General features: G+C 42.2%; 1 protein-coding gene across 3 annotated transcripts in view; it reads left to right on the top strand.

The window, feature by feature from the left end:
• LOC147451559 (protein RDM16-like) overlaps positions 1 to 15,833 on the top strand; it is an 89,045-nt gene extending 73,212 nt beyond the window's left edge. Inside the window, exons 4-12 of one of the 3 annotated variants that reach the window (XR_015188792.1) lie at positions 1,456 to 1,576; positions 2,079 to 2,141; positions 12,128 to 12,304; positions 12,397 to 12,798; positions 12,895 to 13,089; positions 13,209 to 13,369; positions 13,459 to 14,383; positions 15,143 to 15,239; positions 15,342 to 15,831. Coding sequence is in view for 1 of the 3 variants with exons in the window: in XM_086517481.1 (XP_086373607.1) it covers positions 1,456 to 1,576; positions 2,079 to 2,141; positions 12,128 to 12,304; positions 12,397 to 12,798; positions 12,895 to 13,089; positions 13,209 to 13,369; positions 13,459 to 14,323 (1,984 nt within the window). In the remaining 2 variants the exon portion in view is untranslated. Of the gene's footprint in view, positions 1 to 1,455; positions 1,577 to 2,078; positions 2,142 to 12,127; positions 12,305 to 12,396; positions 12,799 to 12,894; positions 13,090 to 13,208; positions 13,370 to 13,458; positions 14,681 to 15,142 lie in introns of those variants that run through there. The other 2 variants (XR_015188791.1, XM_086517481.1) reach the window with 2 other exon arrangements.
• The last annotated feature ends 289 nt before the right edge of the window (positions 15,834 to 16,122 follow it).

Below are 16,122 nucleotides of genomic sequence, written 5' to 3'. Positions count from 1 at the left end.
CCAACTCAAGGGCTACTCATCTGTATGGACAGTTTTGTGGGTTCATGCACGATTGCAGAGGCAAGAGCCTCTTGTAAGGTACCGGATTAGCTAGTTGCTAACCCCTGGTAGGTATAGATTGATTCGGAGAGATTTCTCGTGAGAAATCTCATCCAAATCAAAGGACAAATAGCCCTACAGGGGCGGGAGCTCGAGGGCTTGCTACGGATGCGACCGGCACGCAAAACGGAGCCCAAAACAGGGAATTACAGCCTGCTGTGTTTTTCTGCAGGTTTAGGGCTTTTGACTCTTTCTGATCCCTAATAGTTCCAAGAGCTTCAGGGAAGCTAGGGAATTGTGAAATAGGTGATCCGGTGCATTTTAGAGGTGAAAGACACAGATTTCAGCGTGCTGTATTTTCTCACCAGGTTTGTCAAAGTGCTCCAAAGCGCGCGGGAAGTCACCTAGGGAATGGGGATTTTGTTTGTGAAGCCTCCTATTGCAGCTATGTGGCTGAAATTGGGCTACAATAGGTCATTTTCAGCCCAATCAAAGTGGGACAGCACTTAGTAGTTTTCAGATTTTCGCCAAAGTTTAATTGAATAAAGAAATACCGAAAGGGGCAACCTTTGGGGCCAACACGGTGTCGCTGTCTGCTTGGTAGCACTCTAGTTGCCGAACCGTGGTGTGTTTGAAGTGTTGAATTCCAGTGAATTGTTTGTTTGTGAAGTTCCTCTATGTCATAAAGTTAAACAGTGTAAAGAACGGGTGAAAGCCAAAGTCTACTACCCTTTAGTGAGTCTACGGGCCGGTTTCCTTGTGTGGCTATGTGGGAGCGTATATTGGTGCCTAGTTCTACACCCACTATTGGGCATTGACGATGTTAATAGAAATGTCATAGTATTTAGTCAATACTATGCATGATGGAGTTGATGGTTATATTGTCTTGAGGGTGACTACCATGAGTCTATACCTTGCACTTTCCTTTAAGGGTGAATCCAGGCGTTCAACCTTCATCTTTGGGCATGTGGTGCCCAAAGATGAAGGTTGAAAGATAGTACCCAAAGATGGTTGAGAGATAGTAAAGGGGTGGATAGATATTAGTACAAAGATTTGACTTGTGACAGGGGTGTAGGAGAGTAATATCTATTTCTTAGTGTAGTAACTTGTTAGAAAGCATTTGAAGGATTACCTTTATAGTTTTTAGAATGAAGACGGTGAGATGTTTGCAGTCAAGATTGGCGTTAGAGACCTTTTATTGCCTTGTACTTACAAGGAATAATTTCAGTATGATTGTTTATCAATAATACAAAGCAGTTTCTGCTTGTCCTCTCTGCCACCTCTAGTGTTTATTTAGAGTCTTTGTCAGGAATTCTTCCTACGCATCTGTTTTCTACAAAGGTTGTGTCAATATTGTCTTTTGGCTTGGTTGTATTTTTCTGTATGGTCAATCCCTTATGTTCAGCCTTTTTACAGAAACGAAGGCGTAGTTGCACTGTTTGAAGTGCTTTTGGAGTCTCCAGATCGCAGGGTGCAGCAAGCAGCATCTGATGCATTACAAATCATTGGTTCAAAAACCGAGGAGAAAAAAACTGAGGTATAGTGCTTTCTCTTTGCATTTGGCAAGGCTTAGTTTTGCTTTGATCCTTGAAGGCTTGAGGGAAACCCTTATGTCTGGTGCCCATGTTTGTTCAAGCAAGTTAAATGATAGGAATTTAAGCTTGTTCTTGTAATGGTTTAAATTTCTTTTTAATTCTTTATCGTACTAACAGTACCATACTAACATTGGATGGTACTTAATGTACATAATCATAAATATTAACCATGGGTGGGTGCTATCAAATTCTAGATATTAGTGCTTGAACGTGCGTTCAATTTTTGAGTGTGTTTTGATGACAGTGACAAGAGTCTATGGATTCTAGTCATGGAAACAAAATGGTTTTATTATTTGAAAAGGCAATGTTATGCCTAACTGTAAAAGGAACCTGAAGTAAGCATGTTTAATCTAGACAGGAAATAAATTTTCTTTAGTGTGGTGGTTATTGTGCACAGAAAAACATCAATGTTGGCTTATTTTTGGGCATTTGAATTTTCCGCAGTCATATGAACGAAATGGGGCAAAAGTAGTGGCAGCAGATAGCAATGAACACCTTTCTAATCAGGTTTCTGTTCTCCCTCTATCAATCATACGTGCGAAAGATTTTTTTGATCCCCTAGTATATCCCATTTGTTGTATTATGTCTGCAGCAAAAACCTAGGGGTGATCTTTGCTATAGGAAGTGCCTTGAGAGGTATGCATTTTACATGAAATCACCTCACTTAATGGTGCATTTATAAAGCAAGTTAGCTTGCTCAGAGTAAATTACTGGTAGCTGATTGCATGCATTTACTTACAACAATCGCTCAGTTGAATTAATGTGCAGGGCCTAAATCTGTACAACTTTACTTTTGAAATGTGTGTCCAGATAACAGCATTGTTAATTTGATTGAAAGTCTCGTACTGCTCTTGCTTTGATCGATGAAATTGAGTTCTTGCAGCTGTTGTTTTTGGTGGTAGTTTTGTTTTAGTCTCTGCGTACTGTACATGCAAAACAGCAGATTTTTCAGCATGATTGTAGGCAGATTTTTCTTTGCCCTTTTTATTTTCCATTTCTCTTTGTTTCTAAGCATCTTTTAGCATGATGTGCCACATAAAATGCTGCCAAGTGGGCCTTGAATTACGGAGATCAATAATATTCAGTCTCCTTATGATATCAATGAAGCCAAAAATCTGATTCTGTTGGTTGAGGTGGAAAGCCTGTAGGGGGAACGTGTTTTTGTGCAAGCAGCACACATGCTCTATCGTTCTTACTGAAAAAAGCTAACATAACAGAGGAACCAACAGTGCATGCCACCTAAACTTCAATCCTGTATGCTACAGTGGTTCATTGGGCTGTTGTCTTTTGCAAATTATATGTATACATTGAGTTACTTAAAGGATGCAGTTCCTCAGGCTAAGAAAAGGTAGCTATACAAGGAATTTGATCAACTTGGATTTGAGACATTGCAAATATGTTCCAAATGCTTGAAGCACTTCAATCTTGGCCATAAAAAAGGCAAATGGCTTATATTGGGCCTTATTTTTACTGTTGCTATACATCAAGTTTTTTTAGCTACTTGTGGCAAACCTTGCTATTAAGGATGCATTCTGATGTCAGGTATCGGCAAGCAGCTATGCATCAGGTAGATGAGAAAACACACTATTCTTTGGCAAGTAATTGTATAAGAATGGTCGTATGAGAGTTTTCTGAGCTCAATAGTAGTAAAATAGTAGTCTTTTAACTTGGAAAAAAATGTTATTACACTAACTACGTACGATCTTCCTTGCTGGTTTAGTTTCTTTGAGCTATCATAGCTCAATGTCTCTTCTTGACTCTCTGTTTTCTGCTATCACTTCGAATTTCTTCTTCTTGCATCGAGAACTGTTTTTGTTCCAAGTGAGCTCTAATTTTTGTTTCATCAATCAACTTTGCGGTGATTTATTTGGAAGTTTCAATTGTTTTCTTTCTCTCTTTTGGGTTATCTTTCATTTGTTTGAAGTATCCTGCTCTAAACTGCAATGCATGACAAAGTACTGGTTACACCAGTGTCTTATTGAAAGTTGACCTTAAATTAAAACAGCTTATGGTTTGGTTATATGTACGTGTATGAGTAGTTGACATTTTGGACTCTCTTAATGTCTTCAGCCTCTTTTTGTTCGAGAATCCCCCTTTATCAAGAAAGGCATGGCTTTGAGCACAAACTTCTCTCTCATTGTTTTTGCAATACAAAACCTTGTGTGTCAATTATAGTAGTAGCATGTGCAATATTTACCAGTTTTATCTTTGTCCTGGATGAGGCTGCAGTTTTTCCTTTTGAAGGCTTGAATGCTTGTAGGCATATGATTGATGTGTGCCATTGTGCAAGCGCGATTGTTCATAACAAACACTAGCTGATTGTTTATAGCAATGAGAACATATCGAATGTGGCTGGTCACCAAATAAGAGAGCCCCTATTTGTGAAGATGCCCCGCTAGCTAGACTGCTAATGGAGACTCTTGGAGGTGCTAGTCCTATTGCATGGAGGGACGTTCTAAATAGTCTAGGTAGCTAGGAGGTGTTTTTTTACTTATTACAAATTTTAGTCAAACACTGTCTCAATTCTAGCGAGATTTTTCTTTCCAAAACTTTGTTGTTCAATCTTACTGTCACATTACTTGTTGGAAAAGGGTAATTGTTCAAGGGGATTCGGGAAGAGTTCGAATCTTCTTGCAAAGTTGCAACATAGTAGGTTCTCTTTTGTTTGTGGTTCATGGTCAAATTTCAGTATTTGCTGGAAAAGGACTTGGTCAAGAGGATTCTGGAAGAAGTTTGATCTTTCTTGCAAAGCTGCAATGTAATAGGTTGTTTTCCCTTTGGGTGTGTTCAAGTTATAAACAATAAACTTAACGAAAGGTCTCTAATGTCATGGCCCATCACCTCTAGTGATAGAAATTGATTACCTACTCTTGGGCGCTGACTATGTTATTGCTGTTGGCCAAGCTATGCATGATACTATGCAATAATCTTTCACTTCTTGTTTGGACAAGTAGTGAAATGAAGGTCGCACAACGTTAAGTTATGATGTCTGTCTGATAAATTTGTTGTACGATGCTTCGTTCGGATCTTTCTCATTCTTGGTGTAAACAAACTTTGTCAAAACTTGATGACTAAAGTGTAAGCAAGCTTCCCATTTATTTAGTCTCTCTTTTTTAATAATTTGAAGGAAAGTCATTTCGTATATCTTTTTTGTTTGTAGTAGAATGTAGTTTCTTTCTTTTCGTTTCGGAAGAAATTATGAAAATTTGAAGCTATTTTATACTTAATTTTACAATTCTGTGAAAGGTTTACTTGTGTTTCTTGAATGTGCATTGTTTTCAAGTGTCTTTAGCCCGTCTTAGTATTCGCTGCTCTAGTGCTTGGTTCAGGAGTAGGACATGGAGGAGCTTGCTGGCTAGCAGTACTGGTTGATGCAATCTGTGTGTGAGATTGCACATTTGTGTTTGCTGTTGAGGAGACTCCTTTCAGAGCACAGGCTCGAGCAGGAGAGAGCTCTTTATTGCGACTTGGTTTTTGTGTTCTATTTTTTGTGAGATGAGGAATGGATGCTTTGAGTGATGTATGAGCTTTTGCATTTTTTAGTAGCATAGTTGAATTTTTTTTCTATCAAACAAGTAGGCAAGGATGAATGGAATGGACGAGGCTACTGAAATGTTGATCCCGCTATGATGATCTTCTTTACATGGCCTGTCCTCAGAGGACAGTCTCATTCGAGCGTTCATAGCCACAGCCCTACCATTGTGCACCAATTGAAGACAGGTGCTTGTTTTCAAGTTTCATCCCTTAGTGCTCACAAGTCTCAACTTAAATGTTGAGGCACTTAGTAGGTGAGACCCATTTTGACAAAAAATTTGAGAGGAGAGTCTAGGCAGATTCTCTCTCTCTCTTTCGCAGGTTCAGCTCCAGGAATCCCGAACAAAGCTCTGCCTCTTTGATACCTTGGTAGCTTCAGCTTTGCTCTATGGGGTTCATGTTTGGGGATCCTCTGTGGGTCAGGATGGGTGGAGAGGTATGGAGAGGCCTTGGTATCTATGATCTCTTGGCTGGTTAGAGCCAAGGCCTCCGTGCCACACGAATTAGAGCGGAGTTAGTAGCCGGTTTAGAAATAGGGGCGCTTACTAGATTAGTTTCCTTTATGCACAGCTTAGACTTGAGTCCTCGAGACAGCTTTACAGGGGGACACATCATGCTGGTATGGAGAGATGTCATCATGGTTCCAGATACATGGCTTCCTGATAGATAGCTTGTGCCTCCCTTCCAATACTCCCTTGATGCATCATCGCTGTCTCTTACACAGGTGGAGATTACTAGACTCAATTCGCTAGGACCTGACCCAGTTGGACACCAGGAGGACATGGATAGAGCTGACAAAGGAGTTGGACACGAAGATGGCTTTCTATAAAGAGCTTCTCTCTAACTCACTGGGGATGGGTTTGTGATTCGACCCAACTATATGGATACACATCTATCTCATGGGTTACGGTGTGCCATTGGTTAGATACGGACATCTTCACACCAGCTTGAGGTTGAGACTTGTAGATTCAGAGGGATACCAGCAACTAGCAGGATATGCCGTCTATGCCATATAGAGCCAGAGACAGAGATGCATTATATATGTTAGTGCACAATGTATTACGAGATACGGGGTCGCTTCCATTGTCTATTCAGAGAGGGCTTCGGACCATTCTCTAGAGTCATGAGCTATCAGGACCAGAGATGTCTTGGACTTGATCTACTTGAGTTACGCAGACACAGAGATAGTTTACTGAGGAGATCTGGAGAGAGACAATCCCAGAGAGAGTTTACAGATTTCTTCACACCTAACACTGGACAGATAGAGGAGTAGCCACCATTGCAAAGCTTAGCTCATACTCGCACCTGCAATACTTTGTTAGGAGAGACGGGCACCACGGGCCAACAGGAAAGAACAGACTAAACAACTTTTAGCACTTCAAATAACAATTGAACCGAAAGAGATGCACGACACGAGACGGGGCGTGACGGAATTCCATCCCAAGAGAGCACTGGCCCCAAACCTTGGCGCCCCTTTCGGTATTTCTTTATATTGCTTGAACTCATTACAATGCCGGTAGTCCACCCTCTGCACCTTCGTACTGAAGTGTGCCACAGAATGAGCCCTCTGCACATATTTAAAGGCCCTTGGCCTTGAAAAGCAGTTACAAGAAAAGCTTCAAACTCAAAAGCATCTTGCCAAAAAGCTGCCAGCGCCAAACAGGGAATTCCATATTGCCACGCCAGCACATGTCAGCGCAAAACGCGGAAATCCGTACACTCTGCCATGTCAGCACCGTAAAATGCGGAAATCCATATAGTCTGCCACGTGGCACTGCAACGTAAAACGCGGGAGTTTGTATAGCTGCCACGTCAGCATGCTACTAGCAAGAGATTGAGTGCGTGTGTGTGCGGTCCTTCTTTATTTTAATGCCTTTAAGACCCTTGGGCCCCATCGGACAGGGTCCATAAGTTGGTGGGAACTCTTCTTTAAAAATAGGCCACTCGACCAAACTTTGCAAGTTGGTGAAACTTCTTTTGCTGCTTCTAGGGTTTAGGCTTCTCGGCCGAGATTTGCAGGTTGGCTCCGTTCTTTAGTGTCTTCACATGTCAGCAGTTTGTGACAGTACTCTCATTGAACGAGTATTGGAGCTAAGGAGATCGAGACGCCCATGATTGAGGAGAGGAGCTTCACAGCATGGACGGAGATTGCAACAGAGGATTTGAGCCATACTATCTCGACATCCAAAGTACACATAAGGATGGATTCATCACCCATTATATCATTCTCTTGTATTGGGCACCCATTGTATCAGTGGTCACACATACCCCACACAGTTCTAGCTAGTAGCACTTATAGATTCATTTTCGTATCTCTTTTTTTGTATCCAGACATTTTTTTGTACCCAGACATGGTATACGATTCACCAGTTTGTAACGGATTGGTCTCATAGGTCATTTTGGCCTTTTTGAAGATGTTAATCTCTCTCTCTCTCTCTCTCTCTCTCTCTCTCTCTCTCTCTCTCTCTTTCATTTCATTTCTCTCTCTCAACACCCCCCTATTAGCGCAGGATGGAGCTAGCTAGCTTGATGCATCTGCATGGTTGTACTACCTTGAGCATATAGACATGCACACATCCCTAGTACTAGAGCCCTTCATCACCACCACCAATAGATCCCATCATACACCAAGGTTTTCTCTTTATTTTGTACGAGTTTGGATTGTTTTGTCTTTTCCGATAGATGGAAGACACACACATGTATACTTGATTTGTCTCATAGGCCGACTTTGGCCTGACATAGACTTAACAAAATCTCTCTCTCTCTCTCTCTCTCTCTCTCTCTCTCTCTCTCTCTCTCTCTCTCTCTCTCTCTCTCTCGGCGCAAGCTTAGGGGAGGGTTAGTCCCTCAACCCTGCCTGCCCCTCCTCCTCAATCCGTGGTCGCGCGCCACTGCCGACCTTTCCCACTGCTCACTGCTGTCCAGCCACAGAGCTCCGCCAAGAAGTCATGCATTGACAGCGTTTTTTTTTGGTGGAGTTGAGGATACTTTGGTGTACAAAAGGATTAACCTCTGCTCGCTGTCTTCCAGTCAGAGAACAAGCCTCGTATCTCTTGTGAATGTCATGGCAGAGTTCCTCACTCGTGTGATTTGATTTGTCTGTTGTGAGCGCGACAGAGTTCCGTCTCCATCAAGGGCGGGTGTCCTAGGTCGGGGGGGCGGGAAGTACAAGATACATTTCATGCACATCCAGCTCTACAAAGATCTGCGGAGACCGCTGTTCCAGCAGCTTCGTTGCCGCTACATAGTTCAAGATATGTCTGCAAAACAAGACAAGATGAGTAACCTAAATTTTTTGACCCCGCGGCAACCCCGCCCGACCTTTGCCACCATCCTGGCGGCATCGAGCAAGGCGGATCGCATCGGGCAACTCCTGGCAACTCTTGACAGGGTGATGGAAGAAAATCGTGACCTCAAAGCACGTCTTAGTGCGCTTGAGGGGCGTTTTGACAACATGGTCGGGCTCGCCACTAACAAAGTGAAGGAAGTTGAAGCCAAGGTTACCCGAGCTCACACAATTGCACTGACCAAGGTGGAAACCTGTGTGAAGGCAGAGTTCCGAGAATGACACCTTCAAGAAGAAAACACACTCAGGGTCCGCATTGGGGGCCTACCCCAAGCTTGGGACAAGTGTGAAGACGACTTCTTTGAACGCATCAACTTCCTCCACGAAACTCTCAAGCCGATCCATGTGGACTACGACATGGTCGAAAGCATCACCAACAAGCTCAACCACAAAAAAAGCACCAAGCAGACATTCCATCCTCGAGTTTGAGAACAAAGAAGGACGACTCTGGCTACTCCAACAATCGCGCCTCCTCAAAGGCACTAGCTTTTGGATTGCAGAGGAGCTCACCACGACACAACTAAAACACAAAGGTAGCGAACTCAAGAAAGTGCACGCGGCAAGAGCCCAGGGGAAGTGGGCAGTATACCGCGGAGGAAAGGCCCTCATACAAGAGTTTCGGTCTCCCAAGCCTCCTATCACACCGTTGGATACCACCCCGTAGCCCCATAGTTCCCATTTACTCTACTGTATTTTATATTTTGTATTGCATCCTAAGGTTGTTCCACCTATCCACTACTGACCCTTTTTTTGGTCGCACATGCTAATGTAACAACCATTACCCTCTCCTTGATGAGAGGAGACATCCTTTGTACGCATGTTTTGGTCCCATGGGTCATATTTGACCTCCGAGGACGATAATGACATCTATCTGTCTATCTCTTTCACTGGAAAAGAGAAATGAGAGAACGCATCTAGAACTGGATGTTCTCTCTGCTTGTTGCATGGTGTACCGCATGCCTTCAAGGTGCAAGCATAGGTGAGTGCAGAGCCTGTATAGAGGACCCCTCTTGATCTTCCGCCTTGCCATCGAGTACCTCATTGTGCTTGCATAGCACAAGCACCACTGATGCACCTGTCAGCCATGAGCAGCACCAGCAACCTCCCGCTGCATGTTTTTAAAATGAAACCCTCAGAAGACCTACGAAATGCAAAGCTAAAGAAAGATTAAGGGGTTTTGTCCTGCTGAAGGAGTAAGAGTCTGCTTCTCGCAAGACATAATCATGATTCACGAAACATGCGCGTAGCCACTCGAAGGTCTGTGCGTGTGCGTGTGTGTGTGTGTGACTTTGAACGCCGTAAAGCGACACCATTGGTCCAAACAAGTTTCAGAGAATATTTACCCAGCATGCAGCGAGAACAAGGGTTTATTTTCTTTTGTTTTCTGTAAAAGTGTTTGAAGAGAGTAGATGAACCTTTTGCATGCCGATATCTTTGTAATTTATCTTGCGTGGAATTCTTTGGATGTATGGCCTCTATTTATGTTGATTTGTGGCATCCTGTGGACAGTTTGTCAGTATTTGTGTTCAACGATGGAGGAGTTAAAGTTAGAATTTGACATGACATTCAAGCTGGTTTGTAGTCAGAACAAAAAATATTTTGGACTTGTTGTCAAGTTGTTTTGGACAAGTAGTCGTGTTCTTAAAATCTTGTGCGATCCTTCAGTGCGTCATAAGGCTTGCGTTCTCCTCCTTCGATTCATGTACTCTTAAGGTGAAACTGGCATTGCTGATTTGGCTAGGTGGTGCTGCAAGCTAACACTGACCAAGTTAGACAGCATGCCCATCGGTACAGATAGTTGAAATGACTTTCCTAAGCTTCACATCCCCATGTTCTTGTTAGAAATCATTCAAGATAGTGATTGAATAACAAACACGAGGATGTTTCTGTTATGTCCATTCTGTGAGGATTTGCTGAAAGATGATTTACGCTCAGGTGTTAATTCAAGCAGTAATAATAAAGAGAGCGAATCTCAGAGGATGGAGGTTGGGAGAAGATTCTTTGGTGTGTTCCCAGATCAGCAACCTTCTTCTCTTTTGTAGAACATTCATGGCTTGGCAATATATTCAATAAGTGGTGGTCAATTGCTCTTACTTTGGAGCTGATGAACCCTGTTTAGGTTTTTAAAACTAAACTCCTGTTTTGGTGAAGAAACAGACTGAGTATTTTAAGACGGGACTCCTAGATTCTGGAGGAGGAAGCATTGAATTTTGTTCATGGTTTGGGAGTCCAAGTTGTTGTAAGAGCTCAAAGTCTAGGAATCATTGCGTTTTCAATCTCTGTAAACCTTCTTACTCTCAGCTATGTTTTCATTCAGTTATTCTGTGCTTGAGCACCATTCCTTGTTTTTCCCTTGCACTCAACCTGTTATATTGGACAATTCAGCTTTCTGTACCTAATTGATGCTCTCCAATTTGACTTAGGGGCAGCATAGAGGTTATACCCATTCTCGTTAATCCTTGAACATTAGTTGCTTAAGTTGAAGAAGGGTCACTGTAGAGGTTCTTCGCGTTTTTTGCTCTCTTTGCAATGCCCAGCAAGGGTCAAGAAGCCCTACATCACCATGGTTACTAACCAGTTCAAGATTTCAGCAGAAACGTGCATGCTAATCAGTCTAGAGGTGCAAAATGTGCAGTTGGTGCACGATTTGAAGGCTTGTGTTGCGTCATACCTGCTGCGCATGAAAGCAGCTTCTATTACGACAGTGGGTATTGTAGACAATGCACTACAAAATCTGCAAACAAACCGTTACAACTTGAAGTACTGAAGCAGAATGAGAGAGAAAGGAAAGAGAATCCAATGTGGGTACTCTAACCCTCGATCAGGTAACCCTAGCCTTAAAATCTATCACAGCTCCTGTCTCCAAATAAAGCCCCTTAAATTGACCTTCAAGTGACCTACCTTGGCCCGACAGAACGGAAAAACTGATTCTAGTGGTTGCTGAGACGAGTTACGTAGAAGGTGCAATTAATTGACTTAACGCGTCATGCCCGATCTCATGTGGATTATACGAGAATTAAAGGCTTGAATTAGAGACGAGAAAAACGTAGTCTAATCTAGACTATATAAAAAATAAGCAAGGCAAGGTGAAACTGTGTTACTTTTTTTCGCACATAATCAAAACATATAGGAGGGGTTAATGGTCATGAAGTCTGGCCGGTCTTTGCCATTTGCAGGCCAATCACGTGACAATAAGCTACTATCTTTTCTTGCTTTTGGATTTCTATTTCTTGCTCGATCATTTATTTATGCCTTTATCATTTTTTTTTTCAGACTATGCAAAACTGAAGTGATTTTAAGTTATTCTCGACAGGCCTAAGGACCCTTTTTTAATTTTCCTTATTTCTTTTACTGGTTACCAGGTCTGTTTTGAAGCTTGTTTTGGCTATATTTCTTGACAGTGGTTTATTTCATCATATTTAATACTTCTGAAGTATTTCCTTGAGAAGGTTACAGTGTTTAGTACATTTGCCTTGACAAGTTAGGCAGTACATGTAACATATTCAGGGGTTTCGTTTCGGAAGATCCCAGTGTTCTGCCCTGTTTAATTGTTTTGCTGCTTTGGATTTTGCTAGTTCAGTATGTTCTTACCTATTCATGAACATATTTTCAGGGAGCAAAAAATGTTAGTACTGCGGAGATGGCTGCTCAAGGCAACACCGCAAGTCAGAGTGAGGATCAAAATTCAAATTTCAAGGGATGGAGTTTGACGCCAGAGGCTTTATCAAAGGCTAAGCTGACATTGGAAAAACAGAAGATGCTTGCAGAAAAACTGAAAAAAATTCCTAAGGTAGTGTAAGATTTTTTGACACCTTCAGTCAACATTGTGTGTCTGATTTTGATCCTGCTAACGAGACTTTCTCTCTGGTTATCTTTTGAAAGGCTATTCAAGCCACAGCCCAGATCTCGAAAGCATCTTCCTCTTCTGCAGTGTTAACACCGTCGACTCACGTACGCAGTACTGCTCAGACATTGCCAGCAAACAGTGCGATTGGAACAATTTCTGCAACCACAAATAATCTTCCAAATTTTCCAGGGCTAGTTCCTGGTGTGGCACCGTTAAATGATGCACTAAAGAAAGTCCAGGAAGTGGCTGCACGTCTTGGCATTTCTCAACCCACAGATTCATTCTTCTCCATGATGCAAGGAAATGATTTTGGAACAGTTGGTCAACAGAGGGATGTGAGAAGGCCAGTCTTGCGGCTTGATGCCCAGGGACGAGAAATTGATGAGCATGGAAATGTAGTGGAACGAACCAAGATCAGTAATCTCAGTACTTTGAAGGTATTATATCGAGATTTCTAAGCCAGGGGTTCTAAGAAGGTGATTGTTTGAGTCTTCTATTGTAGCTTTGACACCGTTGTTCTCTTGTTTTTGTAGGTCAATATAAATAAGCACAAAAAAGAGTCTTTTCAGATACTCCCTCCAGAGCTTGAGGAAGATCAAACTGAAAATAAGTTCTTTGATCCTGACATGGGCTTGGACAAAAAGAAACTCTTGAGGCAGAAAAGGCCTTCTTTTCAGTTTGTGGTAGAAGGCTCTTTAGCAAAGCAAGCTGAGATCTCCCGAATGAAGGTAACTTTCTTCACCTGAACTGGTATGTTTCCTATTGGAGAATCAATGAATGCTGGAGGTACTTGTGCAGGGTTGCATGTGAACATTGGAATCAATTATATGTTTCACGTCGTCTGCAGAGTCGTTATGGAGAGGCACAAGCAAAGGAAATAAGGCTAAAGCAGGCTGCACTTGCAAAGGCAAAGTCAGAAGCTGATATCAATCCAAATTTAATCGAGGTTTCTGAGCGACTTCCTGTCAAGGAAAAGCCGAGGGATCCTATACCCGACGTTGAGTGGTGGTATGCGTTTTAGAGTTGAAAGAGTTTTTCTATTCTGTATTTATAACGGGTTTCAGTTTTTGCTCTAATTTTTCACTTGTGTAAAACAGGGATGCTGTTATTCTGCCTTCTGGTAACTATCCAGACTCCTTTGAAGGTGAGCTGAATGTGAAAATGGAAAAATTGACCATTTACGTAGAGCACCCTGTACCCATTGAACCACCAGCTGAACCTGCGCCTCCTCCACCACAACCCTTAAAGCTGACGAAGAAAGAGCGCAAGAAAATGCGTACGCAGCGCCGTTTGGCAAAGGAAAAGGAGAAACAAGATCTGATCAGGCAAGGTCTTATGGAGCCACCCAAACCAAAAGTGAAAATGAGCAATCTCATGAAAGTTCTAGCAGCAGAGGCTACTCAGGATCCAACAAAATTGGAGATGGAGATTCGGTCTGCAGCTGCAGAGCGGGAACAAGCTCATACAGATCGAAATCTTGCACGTAAGCTGACTCCGGCCGAGAGACGCAAGAAGAAAGAGCGAAAACTCTTTGACGATCCGAATACTCTAGAGACTATTGTGTCTGTTTACAAAGTGAATGACTTGTCGCATCCGCAAACAAGGTTTAAAGTGGATGTGAATGCGAATGAGAACAGGCTCACAGGTTGTATAGTTATGTGTGACACCATGACTGTAGTTATAGTTGAAGGAGGGTCAAAAGCCATTAAGAGATATGGGAAGTTGATGCTACAGCGGATAAAGTGGGCTGCTGCTGTGAAGGAGAGCGATGAGACAGTTGGGGAGATGAATTCTCAGCAAGTGAATAAATGCGTCCTTGTTTGGCAGGGCAGTGTTGCAAGGCCAAATTTTGAGAAATTCACTGTTCAGCAGTTTCGAACTGAGGCAGCCGCTCGAAAATTTCTTTCAGATGCAAAAGTTGGCCATTATTGGGAATTGACTTCAAATTTTATCGAGGAATAGTCACGCCATGGACATTGGCGCCCCTTTTCATTCCAGCAGCCATTAGAAATCTCCAGCCAGGTAATTTGGGTGACAAGATCACTGTGGCTAACCCTGTTATAACATTCTCAAGTTTGTACTCTGGGGTCTGAAAAGGTGTCCTGGATGCTGCTGATTCTTCACATAATGCTTTAAGCTGAAAGATCGGATGTATGTTATATTGGTTTTGTTTCCTCAGTTGTCTGGGTGTTCTTGTAATATGGGTCTTACCCTTGTTAGCAGCTGGTTTTTAACCTCCTTCGGTGAAGATAAGGTTGTAGGATAGTCATCTTTATTTGGCCTAATAATCGTGGCAATAAAAATTCAACTTCAAGCCAAGTCTCTAAATTTTTTTCCCAGTGTGATATGCGCCTTTGAAAATTTCTATTCCAGTTTACTGCAATTAACCCGACCAGTTAATAGAGTAGTATAGTTTTTGGATCATGTAATCAAGGCAAGTTTGAGAAGTTTACCCGTCATTTTGTGAATCTCAGTAGTCAGAACTAGTGTCAAGATTCATAGTTTTGGCCAAGGCCAAGGCGAACGAGGAGCATTTAGATACTTGAGGTGACATAGTAGTCCACTTTTTTGAAACCTTAAGAAGTCGAGCTATGTGCAAGTAATAGCTAACAGAGTATCTATGTGATCACAAGGAATGGGATATACTTGCACTGATGTGATTGTTGTTTCATCCTTTAAATTAAGCACTCTCCCTAGAACTCGTTTGGCAATACAGTCCACCCATGGATTTTGAGAGCTTATAATGACTGCATTGTGAGCAGACTTTTGCTGTTTCTGCAGACAGGACAGGAGCTGCTTTGCACATAGAGAAGAGCGGCTGCTAACCTGAAATGGAATCAGAGCAATCTTGGTCGTCAGTATGGCAATTACATACAAGGTGGGATGGGAGTTTGAACTCCACATAAGGTTCAAAATTCATGGTGGGGTCTAATGCTTCATGGTAGATAACGTTTCTTTCTATTTATGACAATGTAAACAGACACCTTCAAGGCGCATGGTGGATATTCTCAAACTTTAAATAAGCGGTTGGGGTTGCTCCGTTGAATCCCGGTGCAAAATGTGAGTTGCAGGTGGGCCATTTTGGTGGAGCAAACCCGGGATGAGGGACATATATGCTGTTGATATTGTGGATTCACAAAATAAAATTGTCTGTGCCATGGGGCGTTTTTCATAGTTTCCATGGTCTTTTGGGTCGGCGTCAACCATTATTTGTGTTGGGGGTTGAAGGGGCATGGCAATAGCCCAAACTCTCATCAACAGAGGGGGACCCGATGCCCACAACTTGAAAATTCCTAATAATAAGCAACCCCCCTACTTGCTTATGATGCAAAACTCACTTATATACATGGCAACCTACTTGTTGACACTATATAGGCGTGTGCATCTGACACAAGAAAAAAAAGGCCCACAAAAGAAACTCTTACACATTACTCCTTGGCATCTTCATATGCACAAAATATACATGAGAAGGAATCTTCCAAATGTGCCTAACGTGTGTGCTATCTATTGGGAGGATAAATTCAAAGTATTTTCCATCTTAATTTGGTACTTAGAATTTAGGAAAATAAAAAGAGAACAAGTGAAATAGATTTGCTGATGGACCAAGATCCAAGACACATACACAAACAGGAAACCTTGCAGCGACGAGTGAGGGTAAAATGCGAGCATAAAGGCTATCTTTGCCATAGTTGTCCTTGTTATTTGGACTTATTTGAACTCTACTTTTGCCTATAATTTGGCTATTTGTTCACTTGAAAGCC

Source organism: Adiantum capillus-veneris, chromosome 8 (genome assembly GCF_014529385.1).
Source record: "Adiantum capillus-veneris isolate H3 chromosome 8, ASM1452938v2, whole genome shotgun sequence".
Taxonomy (NCBI): domain Eukaryota; kingdom Viridiplantae; phylum Streptophyta; class Polypodiopsida; order Polypodiales; family Pteridaceae; genus Adiantum; species Adiantum capillus-veneris.
This window is presented reverse-complemented; position numbering and strand designations above follow the sequence as displayed.